General features: G+C 39.2%; 1 protein-coding gene across 3 annotated transcripts in view; it reads left to right on the top strand.

Annotated features, from left to right (window-relative positions):
- The window catches only part of SLC27A6 (solute carrier family 27 member 6), a 59,344-nt gene that overhangs the window by 17,619 nt on the left and 24,896 nt on the right, over positions 1-16,829 (top strand). For 2 of the 3 annotated variants that reach the window (XM_067568756.1, XM_067568759.1), the window contains exons 4-5: positions 2,011-2,135; positions 15,955-16,149. In XM_067568756.1, the coding sequence (XP_067424857.1) occupies positions 2,011-2,135; positions 15,955-16,149 (320 nt within the window). The remainder of the gene's footprint in view (positions 1-2,010; positions 2,136-15,954; positions 16,150-16,829) is intronic. The other variant, XM_067568758.1, reaches the window with a different exon arrangement.

Here is a 16,829-nt window from a genome sequence, read left to right as displayed (position 1 = left end):
TGGTGAAAGTGGGAGGCAGGAAGGGGATTGGTGGTCACCTACAAACTTCTCCAGGCCGGAGGCCCATAACCAGAGAGGGCTGAAGTCTGAGAGCAGTAGAGGGAGATGTTGAGCCAGAGAGCTGAAGCCAGAGGGCCAGAGAGAGCTGAAAGCTGGGGAATGATGGAGAGGTGACCCTGCTGTTATCTCCAGGCAAGAGCTAGAACCCTATCTGGGAAGGAAACAGGGTAGATAAACACCCTAGCAAGTTGGGCTGAGGTGAGGTGTGCTAAGAGACACTGGAGCTATATGTGAGAGCTGGGCTGAGGCATGCCTAACCTACAGTTAGTGTTGGACTGTTGGTTCTAATCTACTGTTTGGACGGTACTGGGGGATTCTGGTTTATGGTAGTGGGACTTTTGGTAATAAATTCACACACACCTCTCCCCCAGGGCTATTCATACACTTCAAAGGCTGTATTGAGTTTATTTGAAGAATCAAGAGGGAAAGTGATGTAATGGACCACTTGCAGGGCTTCCCTGGGGCTGTGAGGAGGAGGCCGCACATTTACAGGGTAACAGTCCTCAATACAGGCTGTTCTTTTGAAAGTCTTAAACTTGCTAGGAATTAAGCAGATCCACATTTTGTAGAATGGGACTATTCTCGTGTCAGGTTAGGCACCTTTTTAACTATCTGTGGGCCTCTGTAAACACACTAATATGAGTACAATTGGTGCTCTTGACTGGTATAGATTATAATATTTTTTTTCTTTGCAGAGCTAAAATATCTGAAAATAAATTTACAGCATTGAAAATTGCTATATTTTATACATTTAAATTGCATTTTCTCTTAGCATTGACTGTAAAATATACATTTTATTGTGACTGTTTGACCCAGATGATTTCTTTAAAATAGATTAATGTGGAAGGTCAGGACAAAGGTTTGCCATACGGTAAAGTGTCAAATGTAGCTCACAGGTAGATAGAAGATTATATTGAGTGGACCATGGATCTGATTTAGTATGGGAAATCCTTTGTTCCTGCTGTGTATAATTATTCTACATGTATCCTGGTGATGATCCTGTCTTGTTGTCTACTAATCTTCATGTTAGAAATATTCTAACCAAAATTTCTGAGTTTTGTTTGTCTGTGTGCAAAATACTGCAAAGATAATATAGTTTTTCTAAAAGGGATGCATCTAACTTCATGAAACTAGAATGAATAATATTTAGCATTTGTATGATACCATACAGTCCGTGTGTAATTTGTGCCAGAGCTGAGCCCCAGCACCGCTGGGCTTGACTGTTCATAGCCCTGGCACCTCTGGGCTTTCCATGTCAATTATGAAAGTAAAAAAATTGCTTAAGCCCTGGCACCTCTTTCATTACAAATGAAGCACTACATACAGTTGTTATTATGCCCTCCTCAACCTCTTTTCCTTAGTTTCCCTATCTGTTAGGTGATTTGTCAAAGCGCACAGAGGGGATCAATGCTGAATCCAGGATTAAAACTGATGAAGTTGTATCACTGGTGGTACTTGGGCTTCTCCTCATATGATATTTGGGGAGAAGGTTATAATACAATCTTATGAGTTTGGGAGCAATTTAGGACATCAGTGTTCATCCATGAACATTACTGCAGTGTGTAGCTAAAGGGCAAAACGTCGTTTTTTCCATAAAGCATTTCTCCAAGAAAAAATAAACAATCTATGTATACAAAATTATATTCTTCTGCCTCAGAGGAAATAGAAACATCTTTTGTTCTGGACTTTTGTGCTGCTTAATTTTGTATTGCACTTAGATACTAATTTAAAAACAAGCAACCAGACAAAAAAACTCCAACCTTAACAATGACAAATTCCACTGTAATGGGCAAGGCCTATGAGACCCACCAGTCAAACAAACACGTGAGATTGATTTAAATACAAATGAGTCAAAGTTCTTAAACTTTTACATGACACTATAGTACATGTAGCAGCATTCTTGCCAAGTTCACACATTCAATGTTCCCTGTTTTTTGTTTTCTGAATAAGGTGCAACTTGTGTCATAAGAAAGAAATTCTCAGCTAGTCAGTTCTGGAGTGACTGCAAAAAGTACAATGTGACTGTTATTCAGTATATTGGAGAACTTTGTCGTTACCTTTGCAAGCAACCTGTGGTAAGTGGAATTTAAATGATGGTTATCCTAGCCTTTGGTTATTTGCTAAACTTTACTTGCATACTAACCGTTGTAGCTGTATTACAAAGGAAATGTGATCAGTAATTTAAAAGAGAAAAATAATTTGTCTCCTCCACTCCTTTTTCTGTGCAAGGTTGTTGATGCATATGTGGCTGCCAATAGATTGGTGCTGGGAAAGCGGAACTGGCACTAAGGAGTTGATATCATCTTTAAAGATATAAGGGAAAAATGTACAATGAGACAGAAAACTAAATCAGTTTTATTTTATTTGATGGAAAAGAAAATGTTTATGCTAATTTTAGCAAAGGGTAAATCTAGAGTACCTACATTAGAATTAATGCATTTTCAAAATATTGGTTCTTGGGATCAAATTAAATAGACACTGTCAAGTTTTGTAGGCCTAATTTTGGCCCTGTTAGCTTTATTTTGGCTTGTGGAACATGTATGCACATAGGCCATCCTTCTGCTCTGTTCTTGAAGATTTTAAAGGGGTCAATACAGTTCAGAAGCTCAAGAAAATTGTTTTAAGTTCCTATTAAAACAGTTTTACCCTTAAGACTTTTCAGACTTAACAGTGTAGACCAAAGTGTCTACCCCTTCTAGAGGTCCACATAGAGGGAAGAAGGAGCCTCTCCCTCCACCTGTCCCCATGCAGCAGTTGGGCACAATGAGAGTTCTTGATCTCTGACAGCACCTACGAGAAGGTGTTACCATTTGCACACACTTCCACAAAGGGGCAGAACCATGAATTGGCCAGCAGAGTGAACACACTACTCTTAAGTCTGAAAGGCATCATGTCTGAGCTCCCATTGGGGCAGTGTAGGGGCTATCCACACTTCAGCCCTATATCTTTAGCAGGTTGGTCCCTAACCAAAACTTCCAGCTATGTTGAAACCAATAAACTTAGCATAGTTAAGTCATCAGTTTTGTCTCAGCTATAAGGAATATATAGATATTACGTCCAAAAATTAAAGTATACCTGACATAATATAACAATGTTACCATCCACTAGAGATATTAGATTTGCACTCTGTGCACATAACTCATATTTGCTCTAATGAGTTGTGCTCCATCGAGACGGAGGGTTTGTATTTTTAGATCTCAGTGGCGGAAAGGAACAGCCGGACAAGGAAGTGCTCCAAGCAAGCAGTTTATTTAAGTACAGAAGTTATAAGGCTTCACAGATTTTGCAGACGCCAAGCAGTTATAGACGCCACTAGGACACCTATCACAAGGACTGCCTGGGGGCTCATCTGTATGGAGATTACAGGCCGTAGGGTATCGTGGCTACGCCCCATGCCTCCCAAGAGGGGAAGAAAGTGCTTACCAGCACGAGGGTGAGGAGACCCATGTTTCACCCTATAAGACAAGTTGCAACCAGGGAACCGACAACCCGGGACATCTGCTAGCGCCTCGACGGATCCACGGAGAGTCTCAGGCAGGGTGGCTCCCAGGGGTCCCCAATATACCCCTTTTCCCCTAAGCCTTACAATAAGTTTTACTTAGCAATAGATGACATATATCTCAATCCCTTTAGGGATTGGGCCTTAATACTTGTTTTCTGTTAGTCTATTGGCAATTAGCTAAAGACCACCCAATAAACTGACATTAATCTTCAATAGCAGACACTGACCTTTAATGCTGGCCTTGTGGCTAGTTGTTTTAGCAGAAGCTGGCCTTTAGCAAGTCTAAAACTGGCCTTGTGGTTAGATGGTTGATGCTGATACTATCCAGGGTCTTTCCAGACCCAGAGAGGTTAGTTCATCTTAGCCTTTAAAGAATATTTCTGAGCCTGGCCCATAAAGGGCCTGTTAATGCTCATAAAGCCTTTCATGGATTTTAGGGCTCAGCCTTGTCATGCTAAGCAATCCTCGCGTTACAGTATTCTTGCGTGCCCTACACAAGTTATATGTAATTCAGTGGTTGAATTAAAACCAGGACATTAAAGTATGCATTCTTAAGAGAAGCTTTCTGATTTGCTTAAACAGAGAGCAAAATAAGGAAGACCCAAATATTTAAAATAAAAATGCATGTTGTATATTCATTTATGCCTTTGGAAAGAATATAAAAAACACTGCTGTTGTGCTTTGATAGCATTTTGACTTAGATGTACACATAAATGCATACGTGTCCGTGAAAATATGGGTCCATGTCTTTAATTCAGTGTTTAAAAGTAATTTGAACAATAATTGAAAATTTTTGCTGCATACGGTGGTTGGGCCAAATTCAGCTCTGGTGTAATTGCTCACGAGCACTTAGTGGGATTACACAGGTTGAAAAGCTATCCCCTTTACATCAAAGAACTGAGCCTATGTTTTAGGTTTTTATAAAGTTGTAGCTAGCATTCACATAGTAAGAGTTCTGTAAATGCACATCTATGTAATAGATTCTGGCTGCAGTATTTGATACATGGATGATAAAGTCGGGGCTGAATTCTCCCTTATTTGTACCTATAAAATGCTATCAAAGTGCAACAGTGTTTTTTAACAATTTACTTTTGGAGCCCAATCCAGTGCCCACTTAAGTTTATGCATTGATGAATTGATGAGCATTGCATCAGATACTTTCGTTTTCACTTAACTTTGCTACAATCAGTAGCAAAGGCTATAGTAACTCAAAATAGTAACTTTTGGGGTTTAATGTAACCTCTGAATAGTGCAGGAGTGTTTGCTTATAAAGTGAAGCTGTTGTTTTACTTTGGAAAGTCTTCTAATGAAGACATTTAAGTCACAGCAGTCAAAGAAGACCCATCTACACTGCATTTGAAAACCCATGGTAGCAAGTCTTAGAATCTGTGTCTATAGACTCAGGCTTGTGCTATGATGCTAAAAACACTGTGTAGACATTCAAGCTTGCTCTTTGAAGCCTAGGGAGGGGCTGGGCTTCAGAGCTCAAGCTTCAGACTGAGCCGCGATGTCTACCCTGCTGTTTTTAGCACCTGTAGATCCAGGTTCTGACACTTGCTGCCACATGTTTTAAAATGCACTGTGCCCATACTATGAGAGCCAGATTTTAGTTCATGCTCTGTGCTTCAGTGGTGCAAAGCAGCCCTAAAGCTAGTGGAACCAACCTCCTCAAGACTTCCTCTTGCATATGTGAATCCTTGAGTGGTGCAGAACCTCTGTTCCAGCTCCTACCCCCTCCTGCCTCCTGTTCTCCAGCACAGAGGATTTTCCTAGGGAAAAGGAGGCATGTCTTGGGAGTCCTATGGCCAGTGCTCCCCAGCTGCCAGAATGATATCAGATGGAAGTGGTAGTGTCTTATATCCACTTCACACAAATGTAAATGACTACACAGGATGCACTGCAGATTTGGGCCCAAGACTACAGTAGAAATCAAACATACCAAGAAGCTGACTGTGTATAATCTGGTCCCTCTTTATTGCATGCTCTTCTGTTTTCCCCTCAGACCCTCCTCCTACTCTGCTTACTTTGTTTACAAGTTCAGCAAGTTTCCCTCTCTCCATACCTCAGTTGTTTGACTTTGCTGAAGAATGCTCCTTGATGGATTTTATTTCACTCCCCTTGACCCCTCTTATGTTGTAAATAGGCAATGGCAGATTTTCATCATATAAAACAGGCAATGCAAAGTCTTTATTTTTTAAATCATCCCCAATCATTACAAAGTCAATGGAGCTTTAGCTTTTTTTTAAATTAATTTTAATTGTAAAGCCTCTTTTCCTCCTATGGAATGACACTGAGAAGAGATTACACCTTCTAGGACTCAGTTTCCCCTCTGTGTACCAACATGAACTCACACTTCCATTAAATAGCCTCTACTAATATATGGGCTTACATATCTAATTCCTTGGCACAAGCATGTCGTAAACTCTTCCTACTAAACATTTAATTGAATTGATGGTCAGATAAGAAAAATCCCAATGCTTATTTTCAGAGAGTTAAAATTTAGAACCAATTCATTTTATAAAGTTATTAGATTGTAGTTGGAATAAAACCTGTCATAGTTTGGCATGTTAGAACTGGAGGAGAAACATGTTCACAAATAAGTAGTATGAGTAAAAACCTGTCTCTCTCCATGTAGAGATACATTCATTAATATTTTCCAAGTCAGTAAAATTGTTTACCTTGTTATCTCCGTTTCATTAACAAGTACTTCAAAAAAAAAATCTGAGTGCCAACAGAAATCTGGCTTATACAAGGAAAAATTCTCTGTTGGTATTGTGGGTTAAAGGGACAATGTTGTCACTGCTGTATGTGAAAGACCTCCTAATTAACCCATATTAACATCTATCACATTTGGTAGCACTTACCTAAAGATTTTTGGTACAATATTTTTTTAAACCAATACTACATTCAAAATAACCACAGCTAGGTGAAAATGTGAAATTTGCAGTTACATGAGATGGCCTATAGGCACCAATGAGACCCATAGTAAGTGAGGAAGGAGCCTCTCTCTTTACCTGCTTATAGGTATAACTTAGGAGGCCAAGAATCCACCTCATTTCTTTCTGCTTACTGTTTTTCCAATGAGGGACCCATCAGTCTTGAGGACTCACTCACTGTCTGTCCTGTCTGAGGCTGTGGAAAGCAAGTTGGTTTAAGTACTAGCAGGGATCCCTGTGAGTGAGATGTGAACAGGCAGGACTCATATGAATAATCTCCATCCTGTGAAGCTGTTGTCATGCTGTTTCCTACTAGATATTTGAAAAAAATATTTCTTGGTGTGTCTTTTGTCTAGCATAGATTTTTGTCATGAGCAAACCTTTCTTGGCTCCAGCCTTTTGACTTGCTGCCTTCTTATCACACATCTGCAACAGCTCTCTTGCAGTGAGAGCTTTCCTATACCCTATTCTGTATGCAGTGCTTTAGCAATCTGTGACCTGTGAAAGCCACCTGTTACCAGAATGCTTCAGTCACCTCTCCCTTCTCTACTCAAGGGACCTTGAAATGTGCAGCCTTTGCTAGAGCCCCCAATCATTTGTTGTCTATATAGCTTAGTTGTTCCAGGCCCCCCTCTCAGCCTCTTCATCTTCTCAATAGAAGTGGAAATGCAAATGCAGCAGAGAACTAGAGAGTGGTATCTGTATTAATGTACTAATATGGATACTTTAATGAAAAAGGTTAGTCATAAAACTAATAAGTGTTCTTCCAGTCAGGCTCCACTGAAAGCCTCTTTGCTGAAAGCACTAAGTGGTTTGACAGATCTCAGTATGGGAATATGATATCACTTAGTTACTGCTTCCCATTTCCCCTCTAGGCTCTGAGATTACTTTTACAGACCTTATTTATAATCCTTCCCTAGACAGTTTGCCCCGTGTTCAAGACTGAAAGAATATGCAAAGCCTATATAATTAACTTTCAGGTATATCTCAGCCTTGATGTTATGAGTTACTTAAATGATATTCTGACTTCTGGAGCTCTTGTACTGATAGGGCATCTGTTGCTAGGTAAAAAAGGTCACTCCATTATCCACAGGCACTTTATTCTGGGTTAAATCCCTACTTTACAAGAAATCTAAATTAAAAAATGTTGGGGGTTTGAAGAATTTTCAGTACTTAAAATGAGATCAATACATGTTGACTAAGTTTGCATCTAGATCTCTACCTCACAACACTCTAGCTAGAAGAAATGTATGGCTAAGGACCCAGGACACTGACAGTATGTCTACATGCAAAATCCAACAGCAGTGAGTCTTGGAGCCCGGATCGACAGACTCGGGTTTGTGCTGCTGTGCTAAAAATAGCCACGTAGGTGTTCGGTCTTGGGATGAAGTTTGGACTCCAAAGCCTGGGGAGTGGGGTGAGTTTCAGAGCCTGAATTTGAGCCCAACCCCAAATGTCTACACAGTGATTCTTAGTATTGTAGAATGAGCCTGAGGCTGTAGACCCAGCTTCTGAAATTCAGTGCTCCAGGCCTTCTCTTTTTCTGTGTAGACATACCCACACTGGACTTCTAGATCCAGTTTGACCCAGGCTCCTTTCAATGGGATTACATTCTCTGGAGTGTCTTTAGAAAAGATGCTTAAGAATTCATTTAGTAAGGATTAAAACTCTTCTGCTTCAGAACAATGAGTCAGAAGGGAAAGGCAAGTAAGCTAATGTTGACAGGATCAGCGTTCATTTTCCTGCTGAAAATCCAAATGTTGAAGTGGAGAAGAACATACAGTGGGCAGACATCCTTGAGATAACACCTCTTCCCAGAGCACAGAGGTTGATCCCCATAAAACAGGGGAGCTTCACAGACTCAGAAGGAGGGAAAGAATAGGTGGACAGCGCTTCCTCATTCTGTGCAGAACCACTCGTTATGAGGGTATGATGTGGACCTATGTTAGACAAGTAATAACACAAGAACAGGAATGAATGTATCACTTTCATCTGCAAATTTAGTAAAGGTTTGGCAGATATCTTGCACAGTTTTGAGGGTTTTTGGGTTTTATATATAAATGTGTGATTATAACATAGTGTGGACTTGAGAATAGGTGAGTGTCACTGTTATGGGGCTTGCTTCACTTCTGTTACCTTTCTGGTCTCTCTGAGTGCATTCCCTCAGATATTAGGCCTCCTCCTTTTACCTATCTCAAAGGGGTTTGACAGCCTGTTTTCAACACCAAAGATGCCTTTCCTTTTTTTCCTCCCCGCTGCTCCTCATGTGTTTCTCTCTAAATACAAAACATCTTTTTCCTAATTGCACCTTATGATTCCCTGGGATGTAGACAACCCCTGAAGATCATCTACTTGTGGCTCCCATGGCTCTATGCTGTCTCCCCATCTGGCACCCAGCAGAAGAGCTGGGAATGGGTGTGGTTGGTGCTCCATCTATTCTTTGCTGATATAATGGCCCATAGAGGATTGTTACGTCCTGAGTCTGCTCTTAGTTGCACCGGGGCCAGAATTCAGAAGACAAATTAAAATCAGCTTTGCTTCCCTCCTATTAATTTCCTGTGCAGGAAATTTCCCAAAGCAGGAAAGGTAGAACAGAGTCCAGTCTCTTGGGTTTTTAATGCAGATGTTTAAGAAAGATTTGATATTACTACAGACATGTAGTTCCCCTCACACTCATTTACTTTCCTTTTATTATAAATGAGTCTCATTTGTCAGTGACCTATCAGCTTACTTAAAATAAAAAGAACATTATGAAAGAAAGATTGGCTGAGGAAGATTCCACCTATCTGGGTATTCAGCAATAAATAAGCAGATCAGGACTTGTTAACTAATTACTACAAAAATGTAATACAATTCATAAAAGAGAAACATGTTTGCAGAATTTCAGTTATACTAAATACTTGTAAATATCATATGATTCAAGGAACTTGGCCAAAGATACCCAAAAGACATCCAGCTATTTGGTATACGTGCATGATTTATTGTGTATTACTAATTTTAAAAAAATTTATAGTTTAAGGCTAGAAGGAACCATTTTGATCATTTAGTCTGACTTTCTGAATAACACAGGCCCTAGAACTTCCCCAGAATAATTCTTAGAGCATATCTTTTAGAAAAACATCAAATTTTGATTTAAAAATTGTCTGTGATAGAGATCCATCACAACCATTGCTAAATTATTCCAATGGTTAGTTACTCTCAGAGATAAAAATTTACACCTCATTTCCATTCATCTAACTGTTTATAGGCTGCATTTAAAACAGAACTTGTAACTTTACTTTTAAATATAAATATAAAGTTCAAATTCATATTTCTCTCAAATCATTCTACAGGGAAATAAATAGTAAAAAAGGTTAATGGATCATTTTGGCTTTAAAAACATTCTAATGTTTGATCAGTTCACAAATTCCATTGTTTATAACTCTTAGGGAACCATTAATCACAGTTGTGATTAAACAAAACTAATCTTTGATTATATCTGAATATTGGAGACTTGAATAATGAATACTATTTATAGAACCCTCTGAGGATCTTTAAGCCTTTTAAAATATATTTACATTGTTATCTAGTTTATTTAGATTTAAGTTCCATATGTCTTTGAACTATCTGATTGTGTATGTAATCAACCTATGTGACAATACATACCTATCACTGTTGCACTTTTCCTCCTTCTCCCCTTCTCTCCTATTGTTTGTTTCACTCATTTTGTTGCATTTTTGCCTTGAATTATATTGAAGACTTTTTGCCGCAGGGACCACATCTGTTTGTGTCTTTATTAGATCCAGATTGTGGCCTCTGGGTGCTGCAGTAATACTGGTAATTAATAACTTTAGGAATGTTAATCTATTCAGCCTCTCAATACCCTATGAGAAGGAGTAATATTACCACATTTTATAGATGAGGAAACAGAGGTATGGACTGGTACAGAATAACATGCCCCAATGTCCAAGAAGTCAATGGCTGAACCAGGAACAGAACCCAGAACACTCAACTTCTAGTTTTGTACTTTTACCACTAGAATATACTCCCTCTCTTAACAATTTAATTTGAACAGAATATCGTAACAACCACATACTTGTGTACTAACAGGAAAAATATGGTCTAATTGTGGTTCTGTATCTGATCTATAATCATTTACTCTTCAGTATAATCATAGAATCATAGATTAGGGTTGGAGGAGGTTATTTAGTCCAACTCCCTGCTCAGAGCAGGCCCAACCCCAACTAAATCATCCCAGCCAGGGCTTTGTCAAATGGGGCCTTAAAAACCTCTAAGGATGGAGATTCCACCACCTCACTAGGTAACCCATTCCAGTGCTTCATCACCATGATACAAAGTCTTTAGAAGGAATACAGATTTTGAGAGTAATTTTACAGATGCTTGGAGATAATTTTCCAAACCATGGGCCCATTTCTACAATCCTTTATCAGAGAGGCCTGTTGAAGCCAGTCTTGGGACTGAGTTTTAAGTTACTATTAAAAATATCATTAGTTTTAGGAGCACAGTTACAGAACAAATGTTACATCAAGAATATACTCAGTAGACAGTATTACAATCTGGTGTTGTAGCACAGAACTTAAAACATTACTGCATATACTGTGCGGGAGTGCTAATATGCATGATTTCTGTAAAGCTACCTTATAAATACAAGAATGTAAATTTCATGTGATCTATTCTTTGTATTTTAGGTTTAGCAGATGTCTTTTTTAGCAAATACAAGCGATGATGATTATTAGTATTACTGTAAGGATCAGGAGCTAACATTAATCAAATGGTAATTTACAGCGTTTGACATAAATAACTTGGCATGAAAACAAAAGTGAACGACTTGCATTAACACTTCTTTAGTTCTACTAACAAAAGACATTTCCTGATATTTTAATTGGAAACATTTAAGTGAAATTGAATAGGCCACATCCTAAAATGCTGAAATCAGTGTATCTAGACTGACTTCAGTCTAGATTTATGGAACTATGCTGGTTTATACCAGTTGAAGATCAGTCCCAAGGGTTGGTATGTGCTTGTCTGTGTGTAGTGGAATTCTGGAAACTCCCATAAAATGCGGGAAGCCTGCCCATGGATTAGGGAAAGGGAGGGTGAAAAAAAAAAGCACCTCTGCGCTGCAGCATATTGTGGGATTGTAGCACAGTCCCTCTGTGACCAGCTGTTTCATTCTTTGAACAGGAATAGCACCTTTTACCCCCTACACACTCTGATCAAGAGCTCACAGCCATTAAATATGTAAGTGTGGATCCAATGGCCTATTCTTACCCCAACCCAGTATTTCCTGCAACACTGGTCTATTCAGAGCTCACATGAAGCCAACTTCACTAGTATGCAGGAGCTGTCTAATTGCTCCACCTGCACTCCATGCGCACAGAATGTCTCCAGGAAGCTTTTGTGGCACAGTGGGTCCTCCCTTAATGGGTTAATGTCACCATCATGCACTTGACTAAATTACAAGCCTTGTAACTTCAACAATGAAATCTAAGGGCTGGTCTTCACTTAAAACTTACAGCAGCACAGCTGTGCCACTGTAAGAGCACTTGTGTAGCCATATTATGTCAATGGGAGATGCTCTCACACCATAATAGCACTGTACACACAAGTGCTTATACTGGCAAAATTTATGTCGCTCGGGGGGAGGGGTGTGTGAGCGACAAAAGTTTTGCCAGCATAAGTGCTGGTGTAGAGAAGGCCTTATTGAACAATGGAAGTGCGTGGAGCTGGACTGCCGGAGATGGTTGAGTGGATTGCTTTTGGGACAGCCCCCACTTTTAGGAAAGGTCTCTCTCTAGCATTGGGCTTTGGTGCCTCTTTGTGGCACCTTTGTGCCTTTGCAGGAACTGCTAGAAACCTCAGAAAAACATTTCCTGAAATCTAGCAGCCCTGAGTACTGTTGATGACTTTTAAGTTGCAGCCACAAAGAGACATTGGGCCAGATCCCCAGCAATATCTGTGTTTCCTCTCCACCTGAGGATCTGACTGTGCAGGAGCCTAAAAACACTGAGTTTAGGGCCACTTTATACTGGAGGAGTTCAAACCAGCCATAATGAGGCTGAGGATCGAGGCTATTGACTCCGCTACAGTTACTCTGGATTTGCACTACTGGAAATAAGAACAGTCTGGTCTGTTGCATGGAATTGTTCTTTAACATACCATCAACAAAGTTCTCTTTATTCCCGAAATAAATGGAAACAGTTACCTGTATCTTAATTTGATCTCTAACTAGCTTCAATTTGCCTTGGCTTATGAATGAGCCATTCAATCTGTGTATACTTATTTCTCTCTCTTCTGTTCATTGTTGAACAAACAATCTCAATGAAAGGAGTTCTTTGTTTTGTTTTTAGTGGGGCGTTACCAGAATTCTTTACATTTGAATGACTGAGAAATCAATGACCTCAGCAAGGGGTAACTGCAGTTCAGCAAAAGACACATTAATTTCAGTGTAGCAATGAAACTGGAAGAAAAATAACCTATTCTAAAAATGTTGCTACTTTAAATCAAATTGACTTGGTTTCAATTTTATAGCACTCCAAGGGGGAACAGTTTTCTAGAACAAAATGAATCAAAGCTTATCTACTGAAATTCAAGATGGTATTGAAACACTTTTTTTCAAAGTATATTAGTAGTCACAAACTTTTCAGTATTTGGTAAATTTAAAATACACGTAAAACCTCATTACATCTCTCAGGTATGAAAAGCTACGTTATGGCATGTATATGACCTCTACGTTTGACAAAGTTAGGCACTGATTGCATCATTGCCATATTTACTCACTATTGTTGCTGGTAACACCCTTCATCAGATCCATCCTGCTGAATAATGTATCACTTGTTGAAGCAAGGTCACAGAGCTGCAGGGGTCGGAGAAAAGCAAAGTTGTATGTAACTTTATAGAAACAGTGGTTTTATGATTCTTACTGCCAAAATGAGGTCACAGAGCAGTAGGGGGAAGGGAAGAACATGAATGCAGTAAAAGCAAACAAAATCATAGCTGAATGGAACAGTGATTGTAACAGGATGGACGCTTTAGATACTTGCATGGTAAGAGATGCCAACGTGTACAAAATGTGAATTTATTTCTTGTCCATTGAGTCGGGGTTCCTAAAATTAATAAAGACCTTGCCCTTCCCTCATAGTGAGTTATCCATTCTTAAATAGGATAGGTGGAAAAAAGGAAGAGGGGGAAAATATGCACTCTTGACCCACATAATGGAACTTAACTTCCACAAATCAAAAAGGAAATTCAGAGTTCACTTGAAATGTGTACTGGAATACTCGTTTTCTCCACCATAGTGTTCTGAGGTCTAACGATGGAGCCCCATAAAGCAAGTATGGCAAGAGCTTGAAATGGGCTGTTTTATAAAACAGGGAGGCAATGTTACAATGTTGTCTGACCTCAGTTCATCACTTATCAAGAATGCAGCAATGCATTAGATGAAAAGCCTGTTTGATTTGTCTATAAATAGTATTATTGGTGAGGCTGGTATGATTAAGGTGGTCTTACACTTCCCATTACAAAATATTATTTTCAGTTACTTATAACTTTGCCGAACTTCAACTGTCTGGGCTGAAATTTTACATGCCACGTGTCTGCCTCAGGCACTTCAGCCATTTTCAAGATCAAAGCTGGGGGTGAGGCGAGGGAGGAAATACATTGTTTGGCTCATGTCAAAAAATTCTGGTGACCTTTCCTTTGAGCAGCAGTAGAAGCAGTGAGTTGAAATTTAGTTGGAGTGTGACTTTTTGCTCTCCCCATGAAAATCGGCCCAAATTTGGTGAATTTACAAGTCTTTGAAAAAAAATCAGTTTGCACATGCTTAGAGACTACTTTGATTTTTAGCAGCTAAAATCTCTGAGTCTGTTCTCACTGAACATGTTCGAGCCTAGTGCTGACCAGACTGCCCGTACGTCATCCTCACAGAGCAACTGAGCATGCTGCAGCTCAGGGCCATGGGACAGAGTTGGACTTTTTCTGAACTGGACACTCTAAGCCACAGTGGGGCTTGGACTGAAACTGAGAGCGAGGAGCTTGATCTCTCCTGTGTTCAAAATGACCCCCTGCTGGCACCGATGCAGTGTGGATGAGGGATTTGCTGATTCCAAAGAAAGAGTACCCCCTAGCTTTCTAGAGCCACCTCAGATCACTGCTCTGCTTAACATACAGCCTTTAAATGGGTTTATAGTGGGATCAAGTAAAAGTTTATTTAACAACAAACAAATAAAGGAGGGAGGGTCCCAGAGGCCAGGCTCCAGCCTGAGCTGGAATGTCTATACAGCAGTTTTTAGCCTGCATCCTGAGCCTCAATGATCCTGAGTTAGCTGACCCATGCCACTGGTCTTTTATTCCGGGGTAGACATACCCTAAGTCTCCAATACATTTTTTGTATGACTATAATTGTTGCAGTTGCACGTTAGACTTACTAGTAGACAGACAGTACTATGTATTTGATTAGCTGTCTCTCATAAAATCCTACATTTAATTCATGCTGTCACCTATCTGTGTTGCCAAGCCCAAGCATTCAGAAAATGAGTTCAGCTTTAAAATCATGAGATTTTCAAAAAATAAGAAATTTTGGATTATTTTTATTTGCCTTCTAGTGTTTGAGCCTTTGAGATACACTTGGATCACATTTTCAAGCTTTTTCCCTGCAACTATAATGACTAAAAACTTTTTTTATGAAAGATGATATTCTCATGTAATCAAATGAATCCAGGATCTAGTGCTTTAAGAGAAATGCCTAATATTGTGATTCTCATGATAAAATCATCAAAGCTGGCAATGCTAGAGATTGCAATGCACAAGGAGGCTAAAATAATCCAAGTAACATTGAATAAAATTTTGAGATTAAGAAAAGGTTGCAAGTCTTAATACTGAAAGTACTCTAGCAGATGGATCAGATGCTGTAAGCAGAATAGGAATGCTCATAATCAATAATTCCATGAAATCTTGGTTGCTTCTCAAGTTATAACCAGTCTGAAAGGACGGGAAGATAACTGATAGCTTCTCCTGATGTAAATCTGTTACAGAAACAATTTCTGCTTCTCCCTACTCCTTTTACTAAACCCCCTCCCTGCCCAACTTCAATTTTTAATTAGAATTGTTCTAGACAGAAAAATGATAGGTTAGTTTTTCTAAGACCTGTGTACATTCATATTCTCTAACTCAGTCATCTTTTCTTTAATATTCATTTAGGCAACATTTTAATTGGTACAATCAGTTAACATGCCTATATTATAACACTGGTTCAGAGTTTGCTGAACTACAGATGTATCCTAGATATAGTTCATAACAGTAGAAATGCATTGTAATTTACTGTAGCTTATTAGTTTCTCTTATGCTTTCTGCTGGAGATCTGAAAGTTTGTACTTTTTTTCTGTAGTACCTCCTACAGCCAAATACATCTATTACAATATTTTATTCTTTAAAATCTTCTTTAATATCTTTTAATAGAAAGAAGGAGAAAAAGATCACAAAGTTCGCTTGGCAGTTGGAAATGGAGTAAGGAGTGATGTATGGAGAGAATTTTTAAGTCGATTTGGTGACATAAAGATGTGTGAGTTTTATGGGGCTACTGAAGGAAACATTTGTTTCATGAACCACACTGGCAAAATTGGATCTGTGGGACGTACCAATTTCTTTTATAAGGTAATGATTTACTTTTATTTTCTTTGGAAGGAGTGCTGGAGATAAATGTGATTCTTAAGTCAGTAAGTAGATCAGAAGAAGTGAGGCCTAAAGTCAGTGCGAGATGAGGCTGCAGAATCAAGTCCTAAGTCTTCTGATCTAGTTACCGCAGGTTTAACCACCACTGTTCAATGCTGGAAGCTGCCAAAGTCTTGTGTATACAGTGCTTGCACCTGTGCTAATGGCAGCACCAGTGTGATTTTTTTTCTTAAAATTTGCTAGTGTAGACAAGACCTACATGAATGAAACTCGACTGTCCTGAAAGTTTCAAGAACGTTCTGAACATCAGTTTCCTAAATCTTGACTGTTACAAGACAGTGTCCTGCTAGATGGCTTCAGCTATGGGCAGCACTGCTTCCTGGGGAGGCCTGCAGTATTACCCACCCCAAGCTTTCAAAAGTCACGAGATTGTCTTAAAAATCGTGAGATTATTTTAAAAGGAGAATACATTTCTGTTTTCTGAGACTTTAAGGTCTTTAAGGTGCACTTGGCTTCATGTTTTGAAGCTTTCTACATCCATGAGGACTCAAAACTTTTGTTTTTTTTTAATGAAAGCTGGAATTTTCATGCAATTTGTTGATTCCAACACGTGGGGCTCTATGAAAAACACCAAAGATCATGAGACTTGATAAAATCATGAG

Source organism: Emydura macquarii, unplaced genomic scaffold, assembly GCF_026122565.2.
Source record: "Emydura macquarii macquarii isolate MOO-44397 ecotype Brisbane River unplaced genomic scaffold, CSIRO-AGI_Emac_v2 contig_2897, whole genome shotgun sequence".
In the NCBI taxonomy this organism is placed as follows: Eukaryota; Metazoa; Chordata; order Testudines; family Chelidae; genus Emydura; species Emydura macquarii.
The sequence above is the reverse complement of the archived record's forward strand: the minus strand, read 5'-3'. Positions and strand labels throughout refer to the sequence as shown.